This window comes from Atractosteus spatula, chromosome 6, assembly GCF_055471065.1.
Source record: "Atractosteus spatula isolate fAtrSpa1 chromosome 6, fAtrSpa1.hap1, whole genome shotgun sequence".
Classification (NCBI taxonomy): Eukaryota; Metazoa; Chordata; class Actinopteri; order Semionotiformes; family Lepisosteidae; genus Atractosteus; species Atractosteus spatula.
The window spans coordinates 55,565,142-55,591,164 of NC_142711.1; the positions used below are offsets into that span (position 1 = coordinate 55,565,142).

At 36.7% G+C, this 26,023-nt stretch overlaps 1 protein-coding gene across 1 annotated transcript in view; it reads left to right on the top strand.

Moving 5' to 3' along the window:
- The window catches only part of dnah5l (dynein, axonemal, heavy chain 5 like), a 148,322-nt gene that overhangs the window by 46,308 nt on the left and 75,991 nt on the right, over positions 1 to 26,023 (top strand). Inside the window, exons 42-52 of the mRNA XM_088919183.1 lie at positions 2,671 to 2,858; positions 5,071 to 5,265; positions 8,373 to 8,507; positions 10,319 to 10,508; positions 16,223 to 16,440; positions 17,877 to 18,188; positions 19,153 to 19,242; positions 19,671 to 19,907; positions 20,175 to 20,342; positions 20,570 to 20,776; positions 24,664 to 24,993. Coding sequence (XP_088775309.1) covers positions 2,671 to 2,858; positions 5,071 to 5,265; positions 8,373 to 8,507; positions 10,319 to 10,508; positions 16,223 to 16,440; positions 17,877 to 18,188; positions 19,153 to 19,242; positions 19,671 to 19,907; positions 20,175 to 20,342; positions 20,570 to 20,776; positions 24,664 to 24,993 — 2,270 coding nt within the window. The remainder of the gene's footprint in view (positions 1 to 2,670; positions 2,859 to 5,070; positions 5,266 to 8,372; positions 8,508 to 10,318; positions 10,509 to 16,222; positions 16,441 to 17,876; positions 18,189 to 19,152; positions 19,243 to 19,670; positions 19,908 to 20,174; positions 20,343 to 20,569; positions 20,777 to 24,663; positions 24,994 to 26,023) is intronic.

A 26,023-nucleotide genomic window follows, 5' to 3' on the forward strand; every position in this document is an offset into this window, starting at 1 on the left:
TCATTTTTGTGTGTACAGTATTTGTGTCCAAGTGGTTTAGGTAGTGTTGTTTAGTTTGTGCTGTACTGTAATTTGGTTGACTGTAATTTGTGGTATTTTAGCAGATGTATTCTGAGATCGCTTGAGAGTGAGTTTTAGGACTAGCTGACTAACTCCTCTCTGGTCTAATGGACATCGGCCTTATTCCACCTTGCACACATTGTGTTATTTTCTGTGAGTGAAGAATATTTTTGCTTTGTGTTAATGGGCTACTATTGGTGTTTGTCACAATATGTTTAATCCTTTATCTGTATGTATATCCTACACCTCTCTGTTGTATAGGGCAGTGGGTTGAATTATACTTGAAAGTGTTTGAAGCCAGATTTGTGTGTATGTACTGTATGTGGGGGACTCATATTGTAGAGTATCCCGCTTATGGCATTCTTGCGTGCTGTCTCCTTCACTGACCTCCCTGGCAGGTCAGACTCCTGTTTGTTATATATTGTTATTAACAGGAGTTTTCTTCTGGAAAACCATATCTCTGGTTTTATCCAGATTGACTGTCAGTGCACAGGTCTGTCAGTGCTGCTCCAGGTCATCAGTGTAGATCAGGAAATTGATTTCTGTGTCATTTACCATAGGGCTAGGAGCTGCTGACTGTTCACTACTGATAATTTGTTGATAAAGATATTGAACAGTGTTGAGATCAGGCTGCAGCCCTATCTCTCGCTGTGCCCGTAAGTGAAGATCTCATGACAGTGCTTCAATCAATTCTTAACTCTGTAGCCCATTCAGTAATGTTATTCCATGGATTCTGTCACGAACCGCATACTGTACCTACGAGCACCTCTCACCGCCAGCACCCACGCACTAATTAATCAATTGTCATTCCTCACGCTCTTCTCTATTTATACCCTCTCACTTCACTCACTCCCCGCTCACTATTGAGAATAACCCTTGGCTTTCTCTGGTGTGCACTACTACTCTCGACCTGACTTTTGGCTACCCGATCTTGTTTCCTCCTGCTTCGACTTCGCCTCGCTTCTCGTTTTGGATTTGGATCCACTCGACCTGACTCTTTCGGCTACCCGACCAAGCTCTTTGTTTCGACTACGACTTTTGCCTTTTGCTTTTGGGATTTGGATGCCAATTGGTTGCAATCACCTTCAGTCTCAGCGCCGCATAGGGTCCAACCTGGTGCTGCTAATGCCATCGCTGACAGATTCATCATTACCATGAACCTAAAATTGCTCTCTTTTATTTTTTGTTTACACAGATTATTTTTACCAACTCGATTTTCACAGAGAGATTTTGAAAATCACATAAACACCACCATTTAGTATGACTTTGGTTAATTCTCACATTGTATTTCAAAATTTAAACTGTGTATTTGGTTGGCACAGTTACTGTGTCAGATGTGATGAGATGCTAAGAAAAGATTTCTCTGCCATAAGGCGTGAAGGGGGATAGTCTTAACATAGACAGAAGCTTTCATTTTCAGATATAAGATAATTAGTTAGCTGGGTTAAAGTGTCGAGTTATTTTTAGGCTCAGAAATATCTAAAATAAGGTGGTAAAAAGAATACCACAAGACACCAATGTCTTTTTTCAGGGTAAAATTTTTATAATCTAAAAAGCCTTGGGAGTTTATCATGGTGAAGGCAGATGGCAGTGACTCATGTGCTCTCTCTGTCACACACAAAACAAATCTTGCAGGAGTTTCTGGCCAAACTCCTCCCAGACGCATCCTTCATGATTATTCTGTAAGGATCTTGGCCACTGAGTTGTTTTATTGCATATTGCTGTATAAATCCACTCTGAATACACAGAAAATATGAAGATATTTACAGTATGATTATATAGGATATGCATAATTTATATAACTAATTATATAGCTAAAAGAAACTAGAGAAATTATTACTGCTTAGCCTAGGATGTGTCTGCATCAGTGTGAATTTCTTAAAAAGTTCTGTAATTTTTAATAAGACCGTTTTTTGGAAGAGATGCTTATTTTCTTTATATGACATCAGAAAATGCGGTGTCTGTCCCAGGCTAACAGTATACTTTCATCCATCAATTTTCTAACCAATTCAGGGTTGCAGGGGAGCCCAGCAAGAAAGGCAGGATACACCCTGGATGGGATTCTAGTCTAGTCTAGTTCCATCACAGGCCATACACAGACCCAGATATACACCCACCAGGGAAACCAATTCGCCTATCAGTATGTTTGGACCGTTGGAGGAAACCAAAGCATCCGACAAAAACTCACATGAACAAAGGGAGAATGTATAAACTCCACAAAGATAGCCCTCCAGGTCTGGAATTGAGCTCATAGCCCTAGCACTGCAAGGGAGCAATGCTCACCACTGCGCCACCGTGCCACACAGCAGTATGCGGTACTTGTGGCAGAAAACAAATGGAAAAAATCCCAACATATCTTAATGTTGTGTGCCAATGTACAGTATGGTCTATAGTTAATTAAATTTGGTTGAAAGCCTTTGTTGAAGAAGCTTTCTGGGTATTGACCAGATTCCAGCGTCAGGCATGACCTGAAGTTCCTCAAGTGCAAACCTACAAGGTCTGTATGAATTAATTACTTGGACTGTGTAAAACGAAACCTGCTGTGCAAGAATAAACCCTGTGAAAGTGGGATTCTGGGCTGGTAAGTAACATGTCTGCTGTATTGTGCAGGTTTGGCTCAGGCTGGTGCATGGGGCTGCTTCGATGAGTTCAACCGTATTGAGCTGCCAGTGCTTTCAGTGGCTGCCCAGCAGATCTACATTGTGCTGCAGTGCAAAAAGAACAAGAAACCACAGTTTGTCTTCACAGATGGGGATGTGGTAGACATGGACAGAGAGTTCGGCATTTTCCTGACTATGGTAAGCACAGTCATTTTTTGTCAGTTCTAGCTTTAAAAATAATTTATTTTTCTATAAAGCTACACAATAAAGACCCTATGCGTAGCGGCAAAATGGGGGTTAGCCCGGTCTCAGGAGGTCAGACGATGTCGGGTAGAAACCTATGACCTCAGGCCGCTGAGGAGACGAGCTGGTGCTAGGCAGGTCTCAAGACATCCGAACCCTCAGTGCTGAGCGAGAAGGAAAGGGTGTCCCGGAAATATATAGTCCCATACAAAGACAAACCAGAAGGACAAGCAAAGCACAGGGAAACTAGGAACAGGACAGAGAAGGAGCACCCTCTAGCCGTAGAGGGCGTGACAGTAGTTGTCATTGCTGAGCAAAGAAGTAGTTAATGGTCATTTTGAATCCTATAAACCTTGTAGCCATTACATTCAGCTTGTCAATTTCCTGAACACTCTAGGTCTGGGTCTGTTAAAAAAAGGAAAAAAGGAACAACAAGCATCACATTCCTGGCTACAGGTCTATAATTACCAACAACACCTGTGATATCAGATTTATTATGTGGTGGTACTGAGATCTTGCACTCTATCTAGGCTTAGAAAGTAACAATCTGTATGGATGTACTGCAATCTCCTTTTTTATTTTGATCAAAACCCTGCACCATTGTTGAATTTATTGCTCTTGGGAAGGATGAGTACCTGTGAGGATAAAGCACTTTGGTATCAGAGAGGTACAGTATGTGAAGTTCCCTTGCATAGGAGTGCCATGTACACCTACAAGTAACTACAGTACTTCTGTGTATTTAAGCTACCCTCACATTTCAAAAGCCTTTAACTTAGCAGATACTTGGCATTCATAATACAAAAGTAAGGAAGGTATGAAACAGATCCTCAGATTTGGAAAATATCATACTGTATTATTTTTAGAATACCATCAGTGCACGATAACCATTAACTTATTAAACATAAAATAGCTTCTTTATTTCAAATCACCTGATTTTTTTCTGTTAATGTGGATGATTAGATTCCCAATGAGCAGTATTGTTTAATTTTAATGGTTTTCTGTGTTTCTCCTTTGACTGCTTTTCACCATCTGATCCAGAAAGGATTGTGTTGAAGAATATTCCCTGTGCTGATCTTTTTGAACTTGGCATTATGTAGCACAGGTCTGAAAACCCTTGAAAAGCAGGTTCCAGAAGAAACGTTTAAGCAAATAACTGCATTTGGTGTTTTATTTGGTTCCACAGCATAGGATAAAAATAAAGGAAATCAGAAATAGACCTGTCAAGTTAATGAACTACCTCCACTTATGAAGGAATAAAAAAAGTCATATTGTAGATGAGTAAAAGTAAAAAGACAAATCTGGTCTGTCTTGGGTTTATTGACATTTGAGCTGTGCTCATGAATTTCCTATCATTTGTTTCCTATATTACTGAAATGCAATATTTATTTCCATTGCTGCTTTGCAATAGTGAGTGAGATTTGCAGTAAACAAAGGTGAATAATCTAAAACATTTCTCCAGCTCCAATCAAATTAATAGATGAATATAACCTAAACAATAAAGAATTGCACTGCATAGTTTACAATGAAAAAACTGGCAAATTCTCATTACGTTTAAGAATAAATCTAATTCAACCTGTAGTGTCATACTGAATTGCTTATATCTACTAAGGACTTTTAGGCAGTGTTAGGAGCATTGGCCATGCTGCTTAATGTCATGGTCAAGGCACATAAAAAGATTATCCATTGTCCAAACAAACACAAATATGCAATTTACTCTTTAAGGCCTTATAACGAATTACAGCACCTACTCCTTATTTGGATCATTGTTTAAAACTCTCCTAAAATCTGGTTCGTAAATGGAACAAAGAATATTTCTCTTGCACCCTTGAGTAATTTCATACCCATCTGCATAAAAAAGCATGTCCTGTGACCAGTAGAACAGATTTTGAAACAATTTTTTGGATTCAAATATTATTGCCGCACCTTGTCATTTCAATCCCGATCCCAATTTACATATGCAAATGGACAATAAACTTATCTATCTATCTATCTATCTATCTATCTATCTATCTATCTATCTATCTATCTATCTATCAAGTTTCTTTCAAACCAGCATCTTGTAGGAATTATGTTATTTGCAGTTGAATCTATCATTGGTACGGTAGGTGCCACTCTGGTGCTTTAACTCAATGCAATTGTGTCTTTCTGGACTTGTCTGCTCATTTAGAATCCGGGCTATGCTGGGCGGCAGGAGCTGCCTGAGAACCTGAAGATCCAGTTCCGCACTGTAGCCATGATGGTACCTGACAGAGCCATCATTATGAGGGTCAAGCTGGCCAGCGCTGGTTTTCGTGACAACCAGATTCTCAGCCGCAAGTTTTACACTCTGTACAAGCTTTGTGAAGAGCAGCTTTCCAAACAGGTATTCCTTATCAAGAGACCTAGGCTGTGGGATTTCAAACATATTCCAGTGAAGGAAGTTTGTTATATAAAGTACTGTATATACATATTTCAGTATAGCAAAGTAAGAAGAAAGATAAAAAACAAATGAAAACCAATTTTTTCTGCCTTTGTAGAACAAGCTTAAAATTAAAAGTAATGAAATTGAAGGTTGGTCTCTAAAAACCAAAGGTTATTAAAAAGATAAAAGAAATGTTTTTTTTTATTTTAAAGATTATAATTAAAATGGGAAAAAAGAAAATGTTTAATTAAAGGAAAAAGGAGCACTGAAAATGCTCCCTTACTCCTACTCTGTACTCCTACAGATAAAGTGAACCTCAGAATGAGTGTTGCTTTATTCTTCTCTTATGCTGAATTATTAAAAACATTAGAGTGATTGAACTAGCTTTGGTCCTTATTGAAGAACCCTGTGCCTTTGATTATCAGGGAGATGTATTCTAGAAAATCAATATGGGAAGAGCAAAATCTCTATCTACAGTAGCTTCAGTAAGATAACAGTCATGAACCAGAAATAGAAATGACAAAGTTTACATTCCTAGACATTTTCTTCATTTCAAGAAACACTCTGATCATTTTAAAGAAGGTGTTTTAACTTGTAACTGTAAGACAAACTTATTTAGACTAGCTGTTTGCTAACTGTTTTAGGTCTTCCTGGTATCTATATTTGTATAAATTTGTTTAAAAACAAAATCAGAAATAGAAAAGGGCTAGGAACACTTAAGTAATCAATAATTTTAAGAAAAGGGACTTAAGGGGTTAGGGAGAAGATGTCTAGACAACACCATCATAATAGAAATTGTACTAAACAATATTGTGTAGAAACAATAGACACAGATACAGTAGACAGGTTTAGACAGGTACAGTAGGTGACAGGTATGATGTCAGACAGTATGAGACAGGTGCAGTATGAGACAGGTATAGTGGGAGACTGGTGCAGTATGACAGAAGTACAGGCATGAGACAGGTGCATGCATTACATGCCAACTGTATAGCATACTGTATGATAACTAAACGTCTGGTAAAGAAATTGCAATTTATGTGGTTCTGTTCGGTACTTTACAGCATTTGCAACATATAAGTGCCAATGTAACAAATGTAAATAGCCTCTAAATATCATTTCAAAACGTCCTGTCCATTAGCAGCCATAAATGTGGGAGTGAATTAAAACTGTAAGCATTTCACATTATAAGCAAATAGAGAAATATTCTATTAAAAAGTACTTACAACCCAGACAGTCAGGTGGCGATGATGAGACAGCACATCCCTTTCATGGTTGGTTAAGGGGTCATACTGAGGAAGAGCTGGGTGTTAAGGAATGAAATTCTACAACCAATGAAAAAAAACAACTCTCCTTGAATAAGAACCTCATCCTTCCCTGCTTCAAGAAAATTGTAATTTGGCTGCCTACAATATTCCAGACCTGCTTTTTTGTGGACGTTTGTTGTAAGCATAAGACTGAATGTAATTACATCAAAGTGTTTGCAGTTCAGGGACCATCTCCTTACAGCAAAATTATCCAGAATGGTAAAATCAATGTGTAATTACAGTGTAAGTGTCATACAGTAAATCTCAAGGAAAATAATGCAGCAGAGGAATTGCAACATTTTTTGTATGGTAAACCAATTTTTGGAGCTGCTCATTGTATTTTCCTGCATTAATCTACAACACCCTGTTTTAATACAATTTGAAAACCTACAAAAGTTATTAAAAGTTTTCTTAGCTTAAGTATACAATTTGCACTCCACTTTCTGAAAACAATTTTAAAACTTCACAATTGTGAATAAAAAAATAGAAAGAAGAAAAAGAAGAAATGGATGTCTACTGTACTGTATGTATCTGTTAGGATATATCATTTCACTTAATGTAAATGTGCAGTATTTATGAGAGTTTATCCGAGAGAGGATTGACTTTCGTATTAATTTCTTTAATATGGTTTTGCCGAAGCATACCTAAAACACAACTTCTGATTTTTTAGTTACAGCCAACTTGATGAGATGAATACATAGCCTAACTGTGTATCAATATTAATGTTGGTGCTCAGCAAGATTGTCTTTCTATATACCAGTAATGAAACTGAACCATCTGATGCTAATTCAGCCTTTTATAGGGGCTGAGTTGTGGGGGAGTTAAAGAGTTGCATTATAATACGTTTGCTTAAGATAAACATACAAAACATACAGTCTAACTAAATCAGTTTGAAACTAGAAAATATTTGATTTATTGTGCTATTACACAATGAAGCTTCACAGTTAAAAAAACATTTTCTTGCTCAGGCTGACCCTTATGCATTTTAATGCCTAGCGCTTATAAACATAATTCCTTTAGAATTCAATACCATCTACATACAATATTAATCCTTAAAAGTGTGATCTGTGCTGTGTTAGCCTGAATACAGATTATGCTGAAAAAGATCCATTGTTTCCAAGTATAATTTTGTTGCACGTTTCATACTGGCTTGCTGTTATTTTTCTTTAAAAGTAATTTAATTAATTATATAATATATTATTTCAACTTAAAAAACAACAAATCATCCACGCATTATCAGATTTCTAAGTATATGATAACACCGTTTTTTCTTTCTTTCAGTGCAATACACAATCTTAAGGGTTTTACTAAATAAGTTACCATTTTGTAGCCATCTACTCATTATTTCAAGCCAGCATGAATTTGATCAGTTTTCTTCCCCCAGGGATTATTAAAAGGTGCAGCAGACCCACACAGTAGTTGAATTAATTCCGGAACCTTTAACAGACTAACAACCAAGGGAATTTTGTAAAGTCCTTTGAGGAGTATAGAATGAAACCCTATCTGAAATTTGATCAACTGATCATGCACTGCTTAGTACAGTAATATATGCTTTGTGTTTTCTTTCATTTTCAGTATAGGGTTTATTGCGGTTTTTAAACTGCTGAGTTAGAACATTAGTTAAACAGAATTCTGTACTGTAACCTTTAAATGTTACTAAACAGATATCTGTTCATGTTCAGAAAGAGGAGTATATACTGTAGCTCCTTCATAAAATAATTCTATACATTAAATTAATTGTTATTTTCTTTTCTTGACATGCAGGTTCACTATGACTTTGGTTTGCGCAATATTCTGTCTGTGCTGAGGACACTTGGTGCTGTGAAGAGATCTAATCCAACAGAGCCAGAGAAGACAGTGGTGATGAGAGTGCTGAGAGACATGAACCTCTCAAAACTGGTAATGGATTCCTGGACTTCCTCCAGCCTTATCAGAGTTTTCTAGAGTGATAAAAAATGGTGTGATTCATTTGTAAAAAAGGTCTTAATTGGTTTTTGTATATAAATAAACAAATATTTTAGATTTTGTTTCATATAAGCATGAGGCTATGGCTGTCACGCCCTCTACAGCTAGAGGGCGCTCCTACTCTGTCCTGTTCCTAGTTTCCCTGTGCTTTGCTTGTCCTTCCAGTTTGTCTTTGTTTGGGTTATATATTCCCGGGTCACCCTTTCCTGCTCGCTCAGCATTGAGGGTTCGGATATCTTGAGACCTGCCTAACACCAGGTCATCTACTCTTCGGCCTGAGGACATTGTCTGACTTTCTGAGCCCGGACTAACCCCTGTTTTGCTGCTACTCATAGGGTCTTTTTTTCTCTCCTGGCCATTCCATGGCATGCCCGTGAAAATGGCTCTTGTTAAGATTTTGGAAACAATTAGATTCATAATCTCACTAGATAAGAAGGCGTGACACTCCCTGATTGGCACTACATTTTGATTTAATATGCAAGAAAATAAGTGAAAAGAAACTAGCATAGTTTAGGATAAATAAAATAAATGGAAAAAAAAACACTTTTTTAGTGTAGCACTTACAGTATTTAGTTATTAACATAAAATGCAGAGGTAACGGATTATACATTTTTTCTATAGTCAGATTGATATTTGCATGATTTGATGTATGAGCACAGGGTCAAGATAAAAACAACTTGATTTTATACAAATATATTATACGTGGATAGATGCTCTATAAGAACTATGGTTTTTCAACAAGGAGAAAGAATATTACAGCTGCTTGTACTGATTTATTTCTCTTGCAGAGTTTCAGTGTCCCTTTTCAGTAAACGTCCACTGGGTTGTATACATTCGTCTTAATTTGTAGCTGATAGCATGAAAAGAGTAAAATTCGGTTCTTGACTGTACTGGCCTTGCAGCAATGTTTTTATAATTCACCAGAGAATGAATCTATTTCCTTATAATGATATATTAACCTTCAACATTGTGTGGTCCTTGGGCTCTTGTGATATTTTCTTTGTGCTCTTTGCATCTGATGAACCCATTTGTTCACGTATTGTGTGGTTCTTTGTTTCCCTTTTTTGTCTCCACAATTATTTGAGAAGGAGCTTATGCATTCTATTTGAAGTATACTAAGCAAATAGTATCATACTAATTAATTCATACAAATGTCTATGCAATTATTCTGAAAAAGAAAATATGTGCTGTTATATCTAAATTATCTACTGCACTTGAACAGTTCTTCTCACCAAGAAACAAAATAATATAATGTAACATGGCCTCCAGTCATCCAGATTTTGTTAATTTTGGTTTTAATTAGATTTTTGTGCTGCAGGTTATTGTCATCATCATCATTATCTCACGAATTCCATTTTCTTGTTATTTGAAAAGGGTGTTTAATGCTAAAAAGAATTGTTTAAAGATGCATGTCATTACACAAAATGGTCACTCTATGACCATCGTGAGCTCTTTTGGCCCTAATGCCTTTCACAGCTTGAGGAAAAGAAATATAAGCTTAAGATGTGGGAAATAAAGCAAACTGACGACTGCTTTTGCAATCACAATAAATCATCCTGCTTAGATCACAGAGTAATTACAAGATCCTCTCTCATCTCTGTTGTTAAAAGAGGTTGGAAAGGTTGCACAAAAGAGAGAAAATAATCAATGGGGTGTGCAATCATAATAAATAAATGTGGACATGTCCATATTTCAGTGGAATAACCTTTTTGTCTTTTTTTCCATTTTTGTTGCTGTAACTGCAGGTGGACGAAGATGAGCCTCTGTTTATGAGCTTAATCAATGACCTTTTCCCTGGAATCACTCTGGATAAGGCTGGATACCCTGAGCTAGAGGCAGCCATTCAGAAACAAACTGAGGAGGCAGGACTAATTGCACACCCTCCGTGGACACTCAAGCTCATTCAGCTATATGAGACGCAGCGTGTCCGGCACGGTGAGTGGCCTGGGTTATTCTGCCCAGGGAAAAGCAGTTCAAACAGAGCAGCATGTAGCAGGCTGGATGATATATGGTGGACAATTTTTCATGCACGACATGACGGAGGTACTGTAATTTTGTATTGAACGGAAATTAATGTGAGACCAAGGACCATCTGGAGAAGAGATAGATGGCCCAGTGAGAAGATGACTTCTCAAAAGCCTGGTTTCGACATTAATGTTTAGCAGTGTGCTACTTTTCATTGCTTGTTTTGAGAAAGTTGAGACAAAGCTGACCTTCAGTATGCAAAGGACGCTGCTGGGATTATCTATTCAGCTAAGTTATTAGGAATCATTAATATATACTTCTTATGTTAGCTGTGATAACCTGCAGCCTGAAGCTTATAAATTAGGTATAAATAATGACCTGGCATGGTGATGAAATGTATTCTCATTGCCTAAGGTTTATGATTTAATGTCTGTCAGGTTTAAGTCCATGGGCAGATGCACAGGAGAGCATTTCACAGCCAGTGACTTGACAGCACTAAGTGAATGCAATTTCTTCCACAGCATTTCTAGTTGTGGAACAAACTTAACAAACTTATTTTTGTGCCTTTTTGTTTGTGAACTTCAAGCAATTGCAATCCCTGCTTTAGAAACCTGTACAAAACAGTAAAAACTGGAAAGCTGTACAAAACATATAGTACTGTTGTACCAATGAGGAAACAAAAGACAGATTTTTAATTAAATCTATTAATGGAAGTTTTTAAGAAGAGAAAGTTAAATTATTTTTCTAAGTAATAGTCTTTGTGTTAACATTTGTAGCTTACATTATTCATAACATAACCAGTAAATCACCATTGATTCACGTAATTATTTTCCAATGACATCTACAGTACAGTACCATAATTTCTCCATATATATGTCCAGGAGCAATAATAAAGGAGATGTAAGGAATATGATCCAAAACAATGAAACTAGAGCCCAATGATCACAATACTGTGTCACTTCTGAATGAAATGCATAATATTTCCACCAGGGACTGGAAATATGCTGTGACAGTACAGATCAAATTAAAGATTCATCAGGCCTTACTTCTTTTACTTTTTTCTGTAGGGCTTTGTTCTTATTTTACTAACTTCTGAAAGGAAACAAGAATGACTTATACTAACTCACTCATTATTTAAGATGGCTTTATTTCAACATAGCCCATCAATAAACAAAAACCATGAAGCAGACGTTCATAACACAGACTTGAAAGGGACGCTCTTATTAAAAAAAGGGAGAAAATATCTGCAAGCGGACACTTATGCAAATAGTCTCAGCAACAAAGAAATAATATAAATATAATAATATGAATAATGGAATAAACATACAGTGACAACCAGAATGTCCCTGTCAGTCAGGTTTTCACATGCTTTAACTCTGTCCATGAGTTTGACAGCCTTTCTTTCTCCTGCACACAGCATGTGATAGTTTGACCTACTGTACATCAGTGGCTACTTAACAACTGACCATGCAATGAGAAGTCATTCTGCCACAATGTGCAAGGAGAGTAATCTGTGAAAAGTAGCTATAGATGGTTAGGCATCAAATCATGAGAGAGATCCAGTGCCTTCTCACAACTTCTCACATTTTTCAGTTATTTTATAGGTCTACTATACATTGGTTAGCATTGCTGCATCACAGCACTGGAGTCCTGGGCTCAGTTTCTGGGGTCCTACTGTAAATGTGTGGAATTTGTATGTTCTTACCATGTTCGTGTCGGTTTCCTCTGCTCCTACTGTATTTCCTCCTGCACTCCAAAGACATACAGTACTGGTAGGTCATCTGGTAGGAAAATTAGCCTTGGCCTTGGAATGACTGTGTGGGTGTTTGTGTGGGTGCCCTGCGGTGGACTGGCGTCCCATCCAGGTTGTATCTTGCTTTGTGCCCACTGCTTGCCAGCTCCCCCTGAATTGGAAAAAGCAGTTAGAAAATGGATGGAAATATATCTCAGCATATTTGCATTTGATTTCTACTTGACTCAAATACATCTCCTTTGATGCCTGGAGAAAAGCATTTAAGTTGCTTAAATTAAGATTGTTTCGGAAATTGAGAACTTGCCTGGAATAAAAAATAGAAGAATTAGAAGGCCCTCCAGGAACCGAGGTTGAAAGCAAGAACTAATTATGGCACCGTATAAATGGTTTCAGAACAGAACCCATAATGGTTTCTGTATAGTACTGACCTTTTATTTATTTTTGAATGTGTGCAAGTAATTTTCTTTTCTGCTCCTAATTTAAATACTGTATAACTTGGAGGTCCTCTCTATCGTGTTGGTTTTTAGTGCCAAGGTGAGATAAACCAGGGCTTTAGATTAGTCCAATTAACTCTAGAATTTATGGGTTTAACCCTTCCCTATAGGTCTGAAGATTGTTTCTAGAGACATCTGGAAGGGCAGAATTGAGGACCCCTGGTGGAAAGCAACCTTTATTTCTTCTCTTCTTTCTGATCTTTGAGGATAACAAGAACACCTTAGTTCAAACAATTCTGAAGGGCTAGAAGAGTATAATGTGGATTTGTTAGCAATGCGAGTCAATTCTAGCAAATTTTGAGAGATCACTTTATTGGCCATATACAATTTCTTGTATTAGGAATTTGTATTTTCGCATACCCCAACTTGCTCTCCATGAGACAGACATTTCTCAAGAACAGTATGTGATGTCTTCTTCTGAGCTTATAGTAATGCTTGGAGAGACAACAAAGTGTTTGCTGGAAAATTAACAGCACCTTAAATCATGTATGTATGCTTTTTCATCTATTAAAGTATTGAATTTAGTATGCAAAACCTAAAATAGCTGCATTTTATAATACATAATAACACTTGCTAATATTTTACATGTAATGTTAATTGACTTCACTATAATAGTCACTAGTTACCAGTTATAAATTTTAGGTGGATGAAGTATGATGGAATTGTAGGTACAGTAGTTTTGTAACAGGAATCAATTACATAGTGTGGTGCATAATGTGTTAAGAAAATAAGTATCTGACAAAATTTAATTTAATCAAATTAAAAATTGCAGAAAGGGATTCTACACAGCATCACAGCCAAACTGCAGACAACTGTGAGTCCTTAATACATAAGCCTGCTGAGAAAATTCCAGACTTATAACACAAGACAATGTGTGGTCTTCATTTTAATTGTAAAATACGTTTATAAATGTTAAAATATGCTCATCATCAAGATGGAAAATCTAAACTGTCAATAAAAACAGACAGTGTTTCACTTTTAAGTAGAGTCTTATTCCCACTGTGCAGACTTTCCAGAACAGCTCCATTTCAGACTGGCATGCTAAGTTAAATCATGTACCAAGGGATGATGCTTCTGAACCTCTGGCCCTGAGACTGATTAAAACTTCATCTCAATTCTAGTTTAAATGTGTTTGCAGTGCTTTCGCATTATATGCAAAAACATTAAAATCACAATCAGTTTTGAAAATGGAATTTAATTAGATGGCACATGCAGAAGGGGAAATAATCTGTAAACTGATTTTATTTATCAAGAGATGCAGGATATGAACAAAAAAGATATGTGTATGCAAATCTGTCAGCTGACATTACTTCAGAAGAATAAAACTGTAAGAAAGATTATTTTGTGGTAAAAAGATGAACATCAATTAATTTAGGAATACATTGCTTATCGTCCCTTTGATTATGTGATTATGGTTATCACAATAAGAGCCTTATGTTAACAGCTTTGAATAATGAAGGACAAATGGAGGACAACTGTCCTTAGTGAGTTCCTTAATGAGAGCAATGGGAAATCAGGGAGACATTAGAACTTCTGTTGGTCAAAGCAGAGTAAGAAAGGCACAGGATTTGTACAGTATGTTAAGACCTGTAATGTAAATTGGATTTTTCTGTGGCTGTGAAAGTGTATTACATACTCTTATCCAATAGTCTGGGCAATGGGCCTGCAGTTTAAAAGGATAAGACCTCTGATTTGAAGGGATGCAAATACCAGGACATCTATCTGAGCCCTTGGTATCTGAATATTCCCTGTAATTAACACAAATACCGTACAGACCAACAATGATTCAAGGAAGTACCAAAGAATGCCCTCAATATAGATAATATATATTTCAAGTCATAGTCTGTGAAATTCACAGACTAAATTTAAATTTTGTTTCCATTAGGGTTGAGAAAGCAAGAGGTAGTCCAATGAGAAATGTCTGTGTAAATTTCGAAAAGCTCACCCCTAGAATACAGAAAGGCAATTTCAGTCCTATTGGTCCACCTACTGTATATATACTACTGTATGTTCTGATCTTATTAGTATTGTTTACAGTAATTCTACATATTCAACAGTATGATATGTAAATTAATCATTAAATTAACCATTGCTATTATGAGGAGAAAGAAACATGTTTTGTTTGTAGGGTATGTGAAGGAGTAGCTTAACTATCTCCATCCCTGGAGAATAACATTAACTCCTTTACATTTGAACATACAGTAGAATTGACCTTTAGTTGTTCATATTGGACAACTGTTAAATTTACTATCTTGAAATTGATTAATTTCCTGAAAGCTTGTCTCAAAAACAGCATGTGCATGTTGCATGTCTTGAAATTCAAATTTAAAAGAAGTAAACATTGAACATTTAAAAGAAACAAATAATCTTCAACATTTCTTCAAGTATAAAACAAAGACAATACACCAGTGTAAGTATACCACTGAAGTACTGAAGGCAAGTACAGTAGTTGTCATGGTTAGATTCTAATTTTAGTTTTTTACTGGGACACTCACAGCTGGATCATGGGGATCAGAGTCTGTATCCTGGTTATAATAATAATAATAATAATTGCTTACACTTATATAGCGCTTTTCTGGACACTCCACTCAAAGTGCTTTACAGGTAATGGGGACTCCCCTCCACCACCGCCAATGTGCAGCATCCACCTGGATTAGATCAGAAAAAAAATAATTAAATGAATGAGTCATTACAACAGCATTGCATTCTGCTTAGGTTTCAAGCAGTACTCAAGCCCTGTTTCTCAAGAATCTCCTAGCCCAGAAAACATACAGAACCTCACAGATACTGAAGAATTCTGCTATGCCAGCAGATTTTCCAGAAAGACAGCATTTAAGGCAATCAAACTGTACTGAATTATATGTACAGTACAGAGTGGATATATCCACACAAAGATCTGACACATCGGTCTCTAGTTTCAAAGTGATACCTACTTATAAATTATTTTAATTGTATACATACTGTTGAACTCATAATGTTTGAAATATATTTCTGGAAATTAAAATAATTATTTTTTCTTTGCCATAGTGCACGTATACCACAATATATTGACTGCCAGAGTCAGTTTCATCAAACATTATCAGGTGCTCCAGGTACTGCGTCAGGTATGCCAAAAGGCATGTCTAATGACCGTAAAGAGGATGTACAGTATTTCATTCATTGGCAGTGAGCTTTTATACAGGAGTTCTGAAACAATTATTACTCTTGGTCTGAACAGCATGCTAGCCAATCACATGTTTTAATTTCACTGTGATTGGCATGTGACTTTTTATGTGAATATTTGATCAACATTTTGTTCATATTGCTTTTGGTAACATATTTTAGTTGTATGTGTGCTTTGATATTTCTGCATAAAGGGCATGGTATGTCTGTCAGCAAGGCAAGAGATGGATAAATGGATAGATAGATTAATTGGAAGTCACCTGCCTTCCTTGCAGGTATGATGACTCTGGGCCCCAGTGGAGCAGGAAAGTCGAAATGTATTCTCACCCTTATGAAAGCAATGACTGACTGCGGGGACCCTCATAAGGAGATGAGGATGAACCCCAAAGCCATCACAGCCTCTCAGATGTTTGGGACACTGGATGTTGCGACCAATGACTGGACAGATGGTGTGTTCTCCACTTTGTGGAGGAAAACTCTAAAGGCCAAAAAGGTTAGAGGATTTGTTTTTGTTACAAGCTTGACACTTGTGATTGAAGTTGGGTCTTCATCGTTAATCTTTAAACACATTAATGTGGAATGTTGCATCTTATTATTAATTAATTGTTGTTTGTGAATTCAGGTAATGCAACAACTGCATATTCCATGTTTTTTTCCCCCATTGTGAAAAAGAACTGTTTAGAGCATGTGGAGTATGGAAATGCTTAAAAAACATTAGTAACAGGGCAACCAGGTTTAGGAGGTGGAAAAAGGGTGGAGCCACCAGGGGGCAGCGATGACATATTCCTCATACTTCATTTGCATGAGGGATTTGGGGGAATTTGCTGCAGCTGTGCACAGCCTCTTGTATAAAAGCCATACACAATAACAAGAGGGTGTCTGATTAGACCCTCGCAATTCTTTCAGAGAGAGAGTCAAGTAAATCTCTGGGTGGGAACTGGAGTCCCAATTTCTCATTAAATCTTGATAACAAAATAAATGAATTGAGGACATCGAAAACTTTTACAAATTTGAAATTTTACACAAAATTGTGAACTTTGTGAAAGTACTGTTTAGTCACCATGTTGTCACAGATATGTCACTGTGATGACATTATGATACATAATGTGATGTATGACTGAATAAGTGCAGGTTCTGCAGTAAACATTTCACCTCAGAAATGTTCCAATGTGATCTGCATGCAGAGTTAACAAGTAATTAGTATTTCTCCGCAAATCTGTCTTGAAGTAGAGAACAATATTTCTAATGGATTAAAAGAGCTCTATTCACAAGCTTGCTTGATTACAATATTATAGGGCCGCTTCGAGTTTTGTTTTGTTGCCTCATTTTTTTTGTTTTGTCGCAGATAATGACAGCAATATGGTGCTGCATATACAGTACAGTACTTGAAAATTTAATCTATTCTGTGATGTAAATTGGATGTTACTTTGTACATCTTACTTTCATTGTGGTTTGAAATGCACTTATCAGTGCCAATTCTTTCTAACTACGAAATATAAAAAAGGTAGTAGTTCCTTTTAAAAGAAAGAAAAACAAATGAAAAACAAATTCAGGTTAACATGATAACAATCATCTGCATTCTTAGTAACATCCTTGGTCAGACACTGGTAAAAAAGAAGACATTATTTAGCGGACTGGCCAAATGAGTTCAACCTGGTGTGAATTGTCTAATGGGAAAAAGCAGGGGCCTACATTTGGCTTGGATGACTACTGCACATCGTTGTGTTCGGGTTACTGACTAGACACTTCTATAGGGACAAATGTTGTGCAAATTACCTTTAAAAGCTACCAACTCAGGGAGAGATCTGTTACAACATCATTATACAAATCAACAGTTTCTTCCTTTATTTAATGATTCTAATCAAATGACGAATATTCTTTTCTAATGGGGAGTAAAAAGTTTAAAGCAAATCATTTGTGTTTTCTCAGGGAGAGCACATATGGATAGTACTGGATGGCCCAGTAGATGCCATTTGGATTGAAAATCTGAATTCAGTACTTGATGACAACAAGACTCTTACCCTGGCCAATGGAGACCGCATCCCTATGGCACCAAACTGCAAAATAGTGTTTGAGCCTCACAATATTGACAATGCGTCCCCCGCCACGGTCTCGCGCAATGGCATGGTGTTCATGAGCTCCTCCGTGCTGGACTGGAGGCCTATTCTGAAAGCCTGGCTGCAGAAGCTCCCACCGCTGCAGTCTGAAGTCTTGTGGAACTGCTTCAGCAGCGTCTTCCAGGTCAGAAACCTCTCTAACACAAAGCGCCATTTTACCTGAGACATGCACGTCAGTGCACTGCAATTTCATTGAGGAAAAACGTCTTCAGTCTTTCTTATTTCTGTTTTAATTCATGTCTGAAGCTTTGTCACTTGTCGAAAAATTAATGGCCTAAATCTTAACTGGCCATTCATTACCTACTGGCTCTTCAGAATACTAACATCCAAGGAACTCTGTAATTATATGGTCCAAACACTTATTGGCAAAATTCTACTGTAATAGAGTTAAATAGTAATTTAAAGAATAATGCACTCCCTAATAAAGTGTTAGATTCTTATACATTTCTAAACATTTATTTTGTCACTGTTTCTACCAAAGGAAGAGACTGAATGCTTAAAGCATGACAATTTTTTCAGATTGTTTTTTTTTCTTTTCAAAATACTAACAGCTTTTATCATTTCTGTATTTGTATGTATTTTGTTACCTGATTAAAAAATACAAATGTGGATGGGGAACATTCAGCTCATTCATTTAATAAGTAATAAACCTGGTAAAGGTTTAACTCGTATCATCTGTCCAATCATTTTTGTTCTAAAACTCTCCTGGCTCATCTTTGTACTTTGAAACACGCTGAATTACAAGCTTTTGGTATTCATTTTGACTTTGGACTAGGGACTCCAGACACAAAAGTATAAGCAAGACAGGGTTGATAAGATGCTCACAGTTCTTTTATGGGTGTCTAATTAACTAAGAAGAGACACCTGTCAGCCAATTGTCCTAATTGTTTTATTCCTTCCAGATATAGAGATCCACATCAATGTATTTAATTGACCCTAGGTGGCAGAAGGGAATGGCTATTATTAAAAATACTTTGTAGCTGCACTCAAAACCCCATAATAAAAGCATTCATGGTTTTCATGACATAATACAGTTTTAGGATGAATCAAAATAACGGAAATCTAAAAGTGTGTTTTTCTTGTTGCAGGACCTAATAAATTTTGTTTTCACTGCTGTGTCTCCAAAAATGCAAATCCTAGAATGCATGTACATCAAGCAAGCCATCGACCTGTTACAAGTAAGTAAATTGTAGGGAAAGTGATCAGGATGTTTGGTTATAGGTGAATCAAAGCTAATAGTGTCTTGACAATGTATTCTAAATACAAGTGTTTATATATGTTGTTCTGTCTTTAATTCCAGAATTTACTGCAGGGCATCTTCACTGATTTCAAACCTTGCACATTTGAACACATGGGTCTTTTCTCCGAAGCTTTTTTTTGCCTACCGATGTCTATAACCATTTAATAAATGGCATTAAATCAACATTTAAAAAAATTAAAATAGACACTTGATATGAAAATTCTTCAGTGCTAGTCGTATTATACATGTTATGATTGTCCCACTTTACATTTTCAGGATTAGGCCAAAGCTTTCTTCTAGTTTTCAGATCAACACTTTATAGCAGGAAATTGTTAGCTGCTAATGATGATGGCCTGATAATTGCAGGGTCTTTTGCCAGTCACTGAGGAGAAGCAAACCAGCCAAGAGCATGTGGCAAGGCTCTTTGTTTTTGCCGTTATGTGGTCAATTGGAGCCCTTCTGGAGCTGGAAGACAGGACAAAAATGGAGAGTTTTCTTCGCACCTACTCTGCAACCTTGGAACTTCCTGTGACACAGGGCGAAGAGACTATTTTTGAGTTTGTTGTGAATGAGAGTGGAGAATGGGAACATTGGTCAAAAAAGGTACATGTGCAAAATGTGCATTAAATATCTTTTCATATCACATTGGAAGCAAAGAACATTGTAGCAATAAAAAAAAATCACAAGTATTAAAAATCACAATGCATTGATAGCCCACAGCTTTAGATGTTGGATAAATGCTGCATATTGTTACTGCTGTCAGAAAACACCAGCATTGTCTTCAATCATGTTTGTTTTAAGAATATAAGTGAACAAATCTCTATCTTTGTTATCTAATTTTTGATTCCATGTATGTAATCGTGTTTATAGGTGCCTGAATACATATATCCAAAAGATTCAGTTCCTGAGTATGCTTCTATCCTGGTCCCCAATGTGGACAATGTAAGAACAGACTTCCTCATGCAGACCATAATGAAACAAGGCAAAGCTGTGCTGCTCATTGGCGAGCAAGGAACGGCAAAAACTGTTATGGTGAAGGTTAGTATACTGTAGATGCAGCGTTTCTGAAGTATACTCTTGAGAACAGTTAGCACTACAAACCCTTATTCTACAGGTGTGTGAAAACTGTGGCAAACCTGAAACTCCATAAAATGTTAAATGAGTTCAATTTTGTAAAATCCTAATTATTTATAATAATAGAAAATTACATATTTGGTCTATGCTACTAGTATTGTCTTCAATCATGTTTGTGCATTTCATTCTAGGGTTACACAAGCAAATATGACCCTGAAATCCATATGACCAAAAGCCTGAACTTCTCTTCTGCCACCTTACCCAACATGTTCCAAAAGAGCATTGAGAGTTACATTGATAAGAGGATGGGCACCACTTATGGTCCCCCAGCAGGCAAAAGGATGACGGTCTTCATTGATGACATCAACATGCCAGTGATAAATGAATGGGGAGACCAGGTAGGTGCTGAGGTCTACTGTTGACTACTTTTGACTAACAATTATAGGTGAAAAATGTCAAGATTCCTGAACTAATAAAAGAACTGGCACCCACATTTAGACATGGGCACTTTTGGTCTTTTCTGAACAATACAAGTTGCATGAAACCTGATTTATTGTTCAATTTCAGGTTTATGATTCAAAGAAGCTATTGCTCATACTGTATTTATTTTTTATGGCCTTAATTGAAATTCATTTATTCGCTTTGAATTTAATGCATACTCCTTACTGTAGAAAAGGTCTGCATGGATCAAAATTTGATTGTCATCCAAAACTATTCCGAGGCTAAACAACAGAAGCTTCTTCGTATATTTAGTTATGCTTACTTCCTAATCCTCTGGAAATACACACCGTTATTAACAACCTTGAGTGGGCCACAAAAGCATGCAACAAGATGACTGCTTGAGGCTAAAGCTAAACCTTAGATATACTCTTGTTTTTTACCAGCAAAGTTTTAATCAGTTTCTTTTATAAAAATAAAACAGAAGAAAAAAAGTGCCATGCACACAATTACATTGCATTCCTGTTACACCACCATTGGGAACAATAAAGTAAAAAAGGAACTGATTACTGGAGCAGCAAATATCTAAAGGAGATACCTTGTGATGTGATACCTTGTGATGTGTCACAACATTTGCCTCAATATTCTGTCGGAAAGGAATCAATCTGTTTTATTGTTACTGAAGAAATAATCTAAAATCTCAAAACTAATTACAAATAAAATACATGAGCAGTTCCAGACTTCAGTACCCTGCAAAGTATATCAAATAGTAGCCTACAGGCTATGCAGGTTTAAATCCAATCTAGTTTCTTTTTCTTTTGTGCTCATGGGTCCCTATTAAAATGGTCAAGTCTGCACTGGTGTCAGATAAGGTCAATGGGGCAGATATGGAAGTCTTAGCAAGCCACACCAATAATAGCCATTGCTGAACTCTGTTATTCTTTGCTTCCTGAGTGACTGACTGTTGATAACATAAGAAAGATTTCTAACAAGAGGAGGCCATTTGGCCCATAGGCCTCTTTTGTGAGTTAGTAGCCAAAAGATTCAATTATCTCTTCCAGCTGTTTCTTGAATGAAACCAGGAAATCTGCTTCAACAACATGGCTGGGCAGCTTGTTCCATATTTCCACTGTCCTTTGGGTGAAAAAGTGCTTCCTATTCTCAGTTTTAAATGCACTTCCACATTAAGTTCCACAATACGTTGCCACTTGTGGCCTCGGTTTCGTGTTTCAGTGTTCTGAAGAAATCTGCTGGGTTGAGTTTGTTAATGCCTTGTGAGGATGTTTAATACTTGTAATCTTCTCTGTCCAAGACTAAATACAGTACTGTAGGTTCAGTTTCTAAAGCTTGTCGGTGTAGGGCATTCCCTTAAGCCATGATTGATTCTTTAGTGTCTCTGTACTTAGGACATTCAGTATTTCTAATGCCGTGTTTGAATGGCATGTTTGAATTATTTCAGCCAGTTTCTCTGACAAATCCATTATTTCAACCAAAAATATGGATTCATATGGATCAGAACAAAGATTTTTCTCATAACAGTACACCTCATATACTAAACAGTATAACATTATTTGTGTGCTAGCATGTACAAATGTCCAAAATCCATAATTACCAAAATCAGTCATTTTCATTTAATCTGGTTTTGATAAAATACTTGATCTTAACAAGATTGCTCTTTTCACTTCATTATTAGGATGCACAAGGAAATTGAGTTTATCAAGTACGATTTAAAGATGTGAAGGATAAATAATTAAGAAGTGTAATTCAAAGAAATATAATGAACATATCAAAATAATTGTATTATTTCATTTATTTTTTGTAGATTTATTCTAAAATAGTTAAAATTAGTTGATTGAAATAGCCTACTCATAATCTACAGCCTACTCATAATTTTTGTTCCTGCATAGAAAAAAGAAAAGCAAATGCCCAGAAGCTATTTAATTTTATTTATTGTGGCTCTGGTGCAAAGTCTGTTGAGAGACTAGGAAATGTAGACATAAATGTAAAATTTCTTGAAGCAATTCCAGATCTAATACAGACAGCTGTGCTACTGAAAGGTTATGCCCCCATTTTGGTAGTTATCTTTTCTCAGGAGGCTATTTTAGAAACAAAAACAAAAAGTTAACTTAGTAAACACTAGATATATCTCTGGAGCCCTAACATTTCAGGACCTTAAAATTCACAGACCTGTTTATCCTGCTTATCATCCGTTTTTTTAAATGTTGTCAGCATTTTTTTACCCTGCAGATGCATTAAGTATAGTGATTTGTTTTTATTTTATTTTTAATTTTTTAATTTATCTCACAAAAAAAAAACTCTTGGAGATGTGCTCAGCGCAACTTGTCTGCTTTATTGTTTTGATGTGACAGAACTAAACATTTTATTTAGCAAACAAATGCAGTTTTTTATATGCACGCCTCTCTGGAGAAGCTATATGTAAGGCATGTGCTAAAAGCATTTTTTAAACATTTCTTTCTTCTTTCCTTTTTATTTCCCCCCTTAATTCGTAATAACATCTGCTTGTTCTTATGCACCTCTCACACTGATGCAATCAGATAATATCTTACAAATACTATTTTGAAACATGACTTATCATTAGTCTCACTGGCATGGGCATCTGTAAGCACTGTGAAAATAGTTCACTCTCCTTTGTATAATGAAGAATGATGTGCTACCTACAGTAAGATCCATGATGCTCTAAGTTAAGACCAAAAACTAAAACACTTGGAACATGGTACAGGTGGATTTAAACTAAAAATTCATGAGGAAAAGGGGTTTAAATCATATAGATTCCTTATGCCATCTAACCCTGTTAGAACATTTTTAATAGAACAGTCAAGCAGTAGTGAATAGAATGGTAGAGGCATTTTTTTTTTACCAAGAAAAGGCTTTTAACATTGACAGATACCATATGAAGCTGCAACACAGTTGTTAATGTGGTATCCAGCTGTTTGGGCAGGTTTTCACTTTCAGGGAAGCAGTTGGAAAAATGAAATATAAAATGCTATTTTCTTCAAAGGAGAACAAGGTAGAAGAAAGCAGTGTGTGATTATTTACAAAATGAATGCAAGATGTCAGACTTCTCTGTGATATGGTACTTAGTACTGCTGCCGAATAGCTCCAGGGTTCAGGGTTCAGTTTCAACCTCAGTCTTTATCACTGTGGTGTTTGCATATTTAACATCAGAAAGCCAACAACAAGAAGAGATAATTCAACCATTTACGCTCACCCTGCGGTCTATATAAGTGTAAGCAATTATTATTATTATTATTATTATTAGTATTATTATTATTATTTGAGCTCACCTGTTTTTCTACCTCTGCAGTCACATGAACAGTACTGGTTGCACTGGGAACAAATTCCTGATGCAATTGAGAATAGCTAATCAAATCCATACCGCATGTGTTGTGGAGGTGGGAGAAAAGGGGAGCAACTTGTAAAGACCCATTCAAATATACTGTACATTCTCCCATATTGTGTTCTCCCCATTTTTCGTTTGATAGATGCCCTGGTGTCCTCCCATTTCCCAGAGAAAGACTAGCTAGGATTTATTAGGCGTTTTAAATTGATCCCCTCTCCACTGTCCTCTAATGGACTGGGATCCCATCCAGAGAGAGCAATCACTTGTCCCACCCTGTGACCTCTGCTCCCCCTAGTGAACTCACCAGGCTTAACAGTAAATGGATATACCGTATAACCTTCAGACCCTACATAATGAAGAACCTTCACAATGAAGGTTAGACATAAAGAATAATTTTGATGTAGTGCAGTGCCTGTTTGTATACTTCCCCTTGTCTATCATGTTTGACAGTCAAGGTGGAGCTCATATTGTCTGGTCTTTTGACAGATCACTAATGAAATAGTCCGTCAGCTGATGGAACAAAGGGGCTTCTACAACCTGGACAAGCCCGGAGAGTTCACCAATGTGGTCGACATCCAGTTTGCAGCGGCCATGATTCACCCTGGAGGGGGGCGGAATGACATCCCCCAGCGTCTGAAACGACAGTTCACCGTCTACAACTGCACGCTGCCCTCCAACTCCTCCATCGACAAGATCTTCCGCACTGTGGCTGAGGGCTACTTCTGTGAGCAGAGGGGCTTCCCTGCTGATGTCTGCACTCTGGCCGGGTCTCTGGTGCCCACTACTCGTAGGGTGTGGCAGGCTACCAAAACTAAGGTAACACAGAAAGCGCAGGGAGGAAATCATGTCCGAGCTAAAGCCACTTGTAGTTTGGTCCTACACCAGTTTGTGTGCTCTCAGACCAGAATCAGTGACTGATTTGTAACCGTTGTTTGTAGCATTGTTACTTTTTTAATAAGGTCAACATAAAAGTTTACATCAAATTATAACATTCAACACCAAAGTTAAAACTTCAATAAAATGGCATCTCAGCTACCCAGAATACCGGTGCTTAAATCAAGAAATACAATAACAGATGTAAATAGATGTACTGTAAAAAACTGTACATGTAAAATCATGAAATATTAGATACATGTGCAAACAATGTATATTAAGTGAAATTCAGTGGAAGTATGTGCTGTATATTAATTATGGTCTAGCCATTATATCAACTTACTCTTCTCACATCATATAAGTAACCCAGAGGGTGTAGGCAGGGAATTGGTTGCCAAAAAGCCTGGATGCTTAGCCAAGGTGGAGACTCACACCGCTTAATTCAAATTCGTTACAATATGAAAAGTTCTTTGTTCTTTTTTCTGTTTGTTATACAGTTTTAATTAAGTTTTAAAAGTTACATTTATGCTTTTTTTCCATTTGTTTTAACAGTGCCAGAAAGTAAAAGTATCCCTTTTCTTATGTAATTTGAGTGACACAGAGACCAAACATTTGGGTGATATTGAAACTACTGATATGCTTTGATAACCTGGCCGAAAATAGTTACTGAAGTTAGTTCCTTATTAGCATTTTGTCATTCACTTTAATTGATTCTTTATTTCTCTTATGCTACTGTATGCTATACTGTATGTGTGTATCGGTAAAATGTTACATCATTTCTTTTCATCACTGTAGATTGCTAATACCCACTCAAGTGGGTCATCAGTGAAAAAAATAAAAACTACCACTCTCCTCATAGTTAAGCAGTTAAGCAGTTCTATAGCATGGAGGATTAGATTCACCATAAAATCACCATCATGGCCAGTTTGTGAAAAGTTAAATTACATATCTCATTTTTATTATATACGTACCT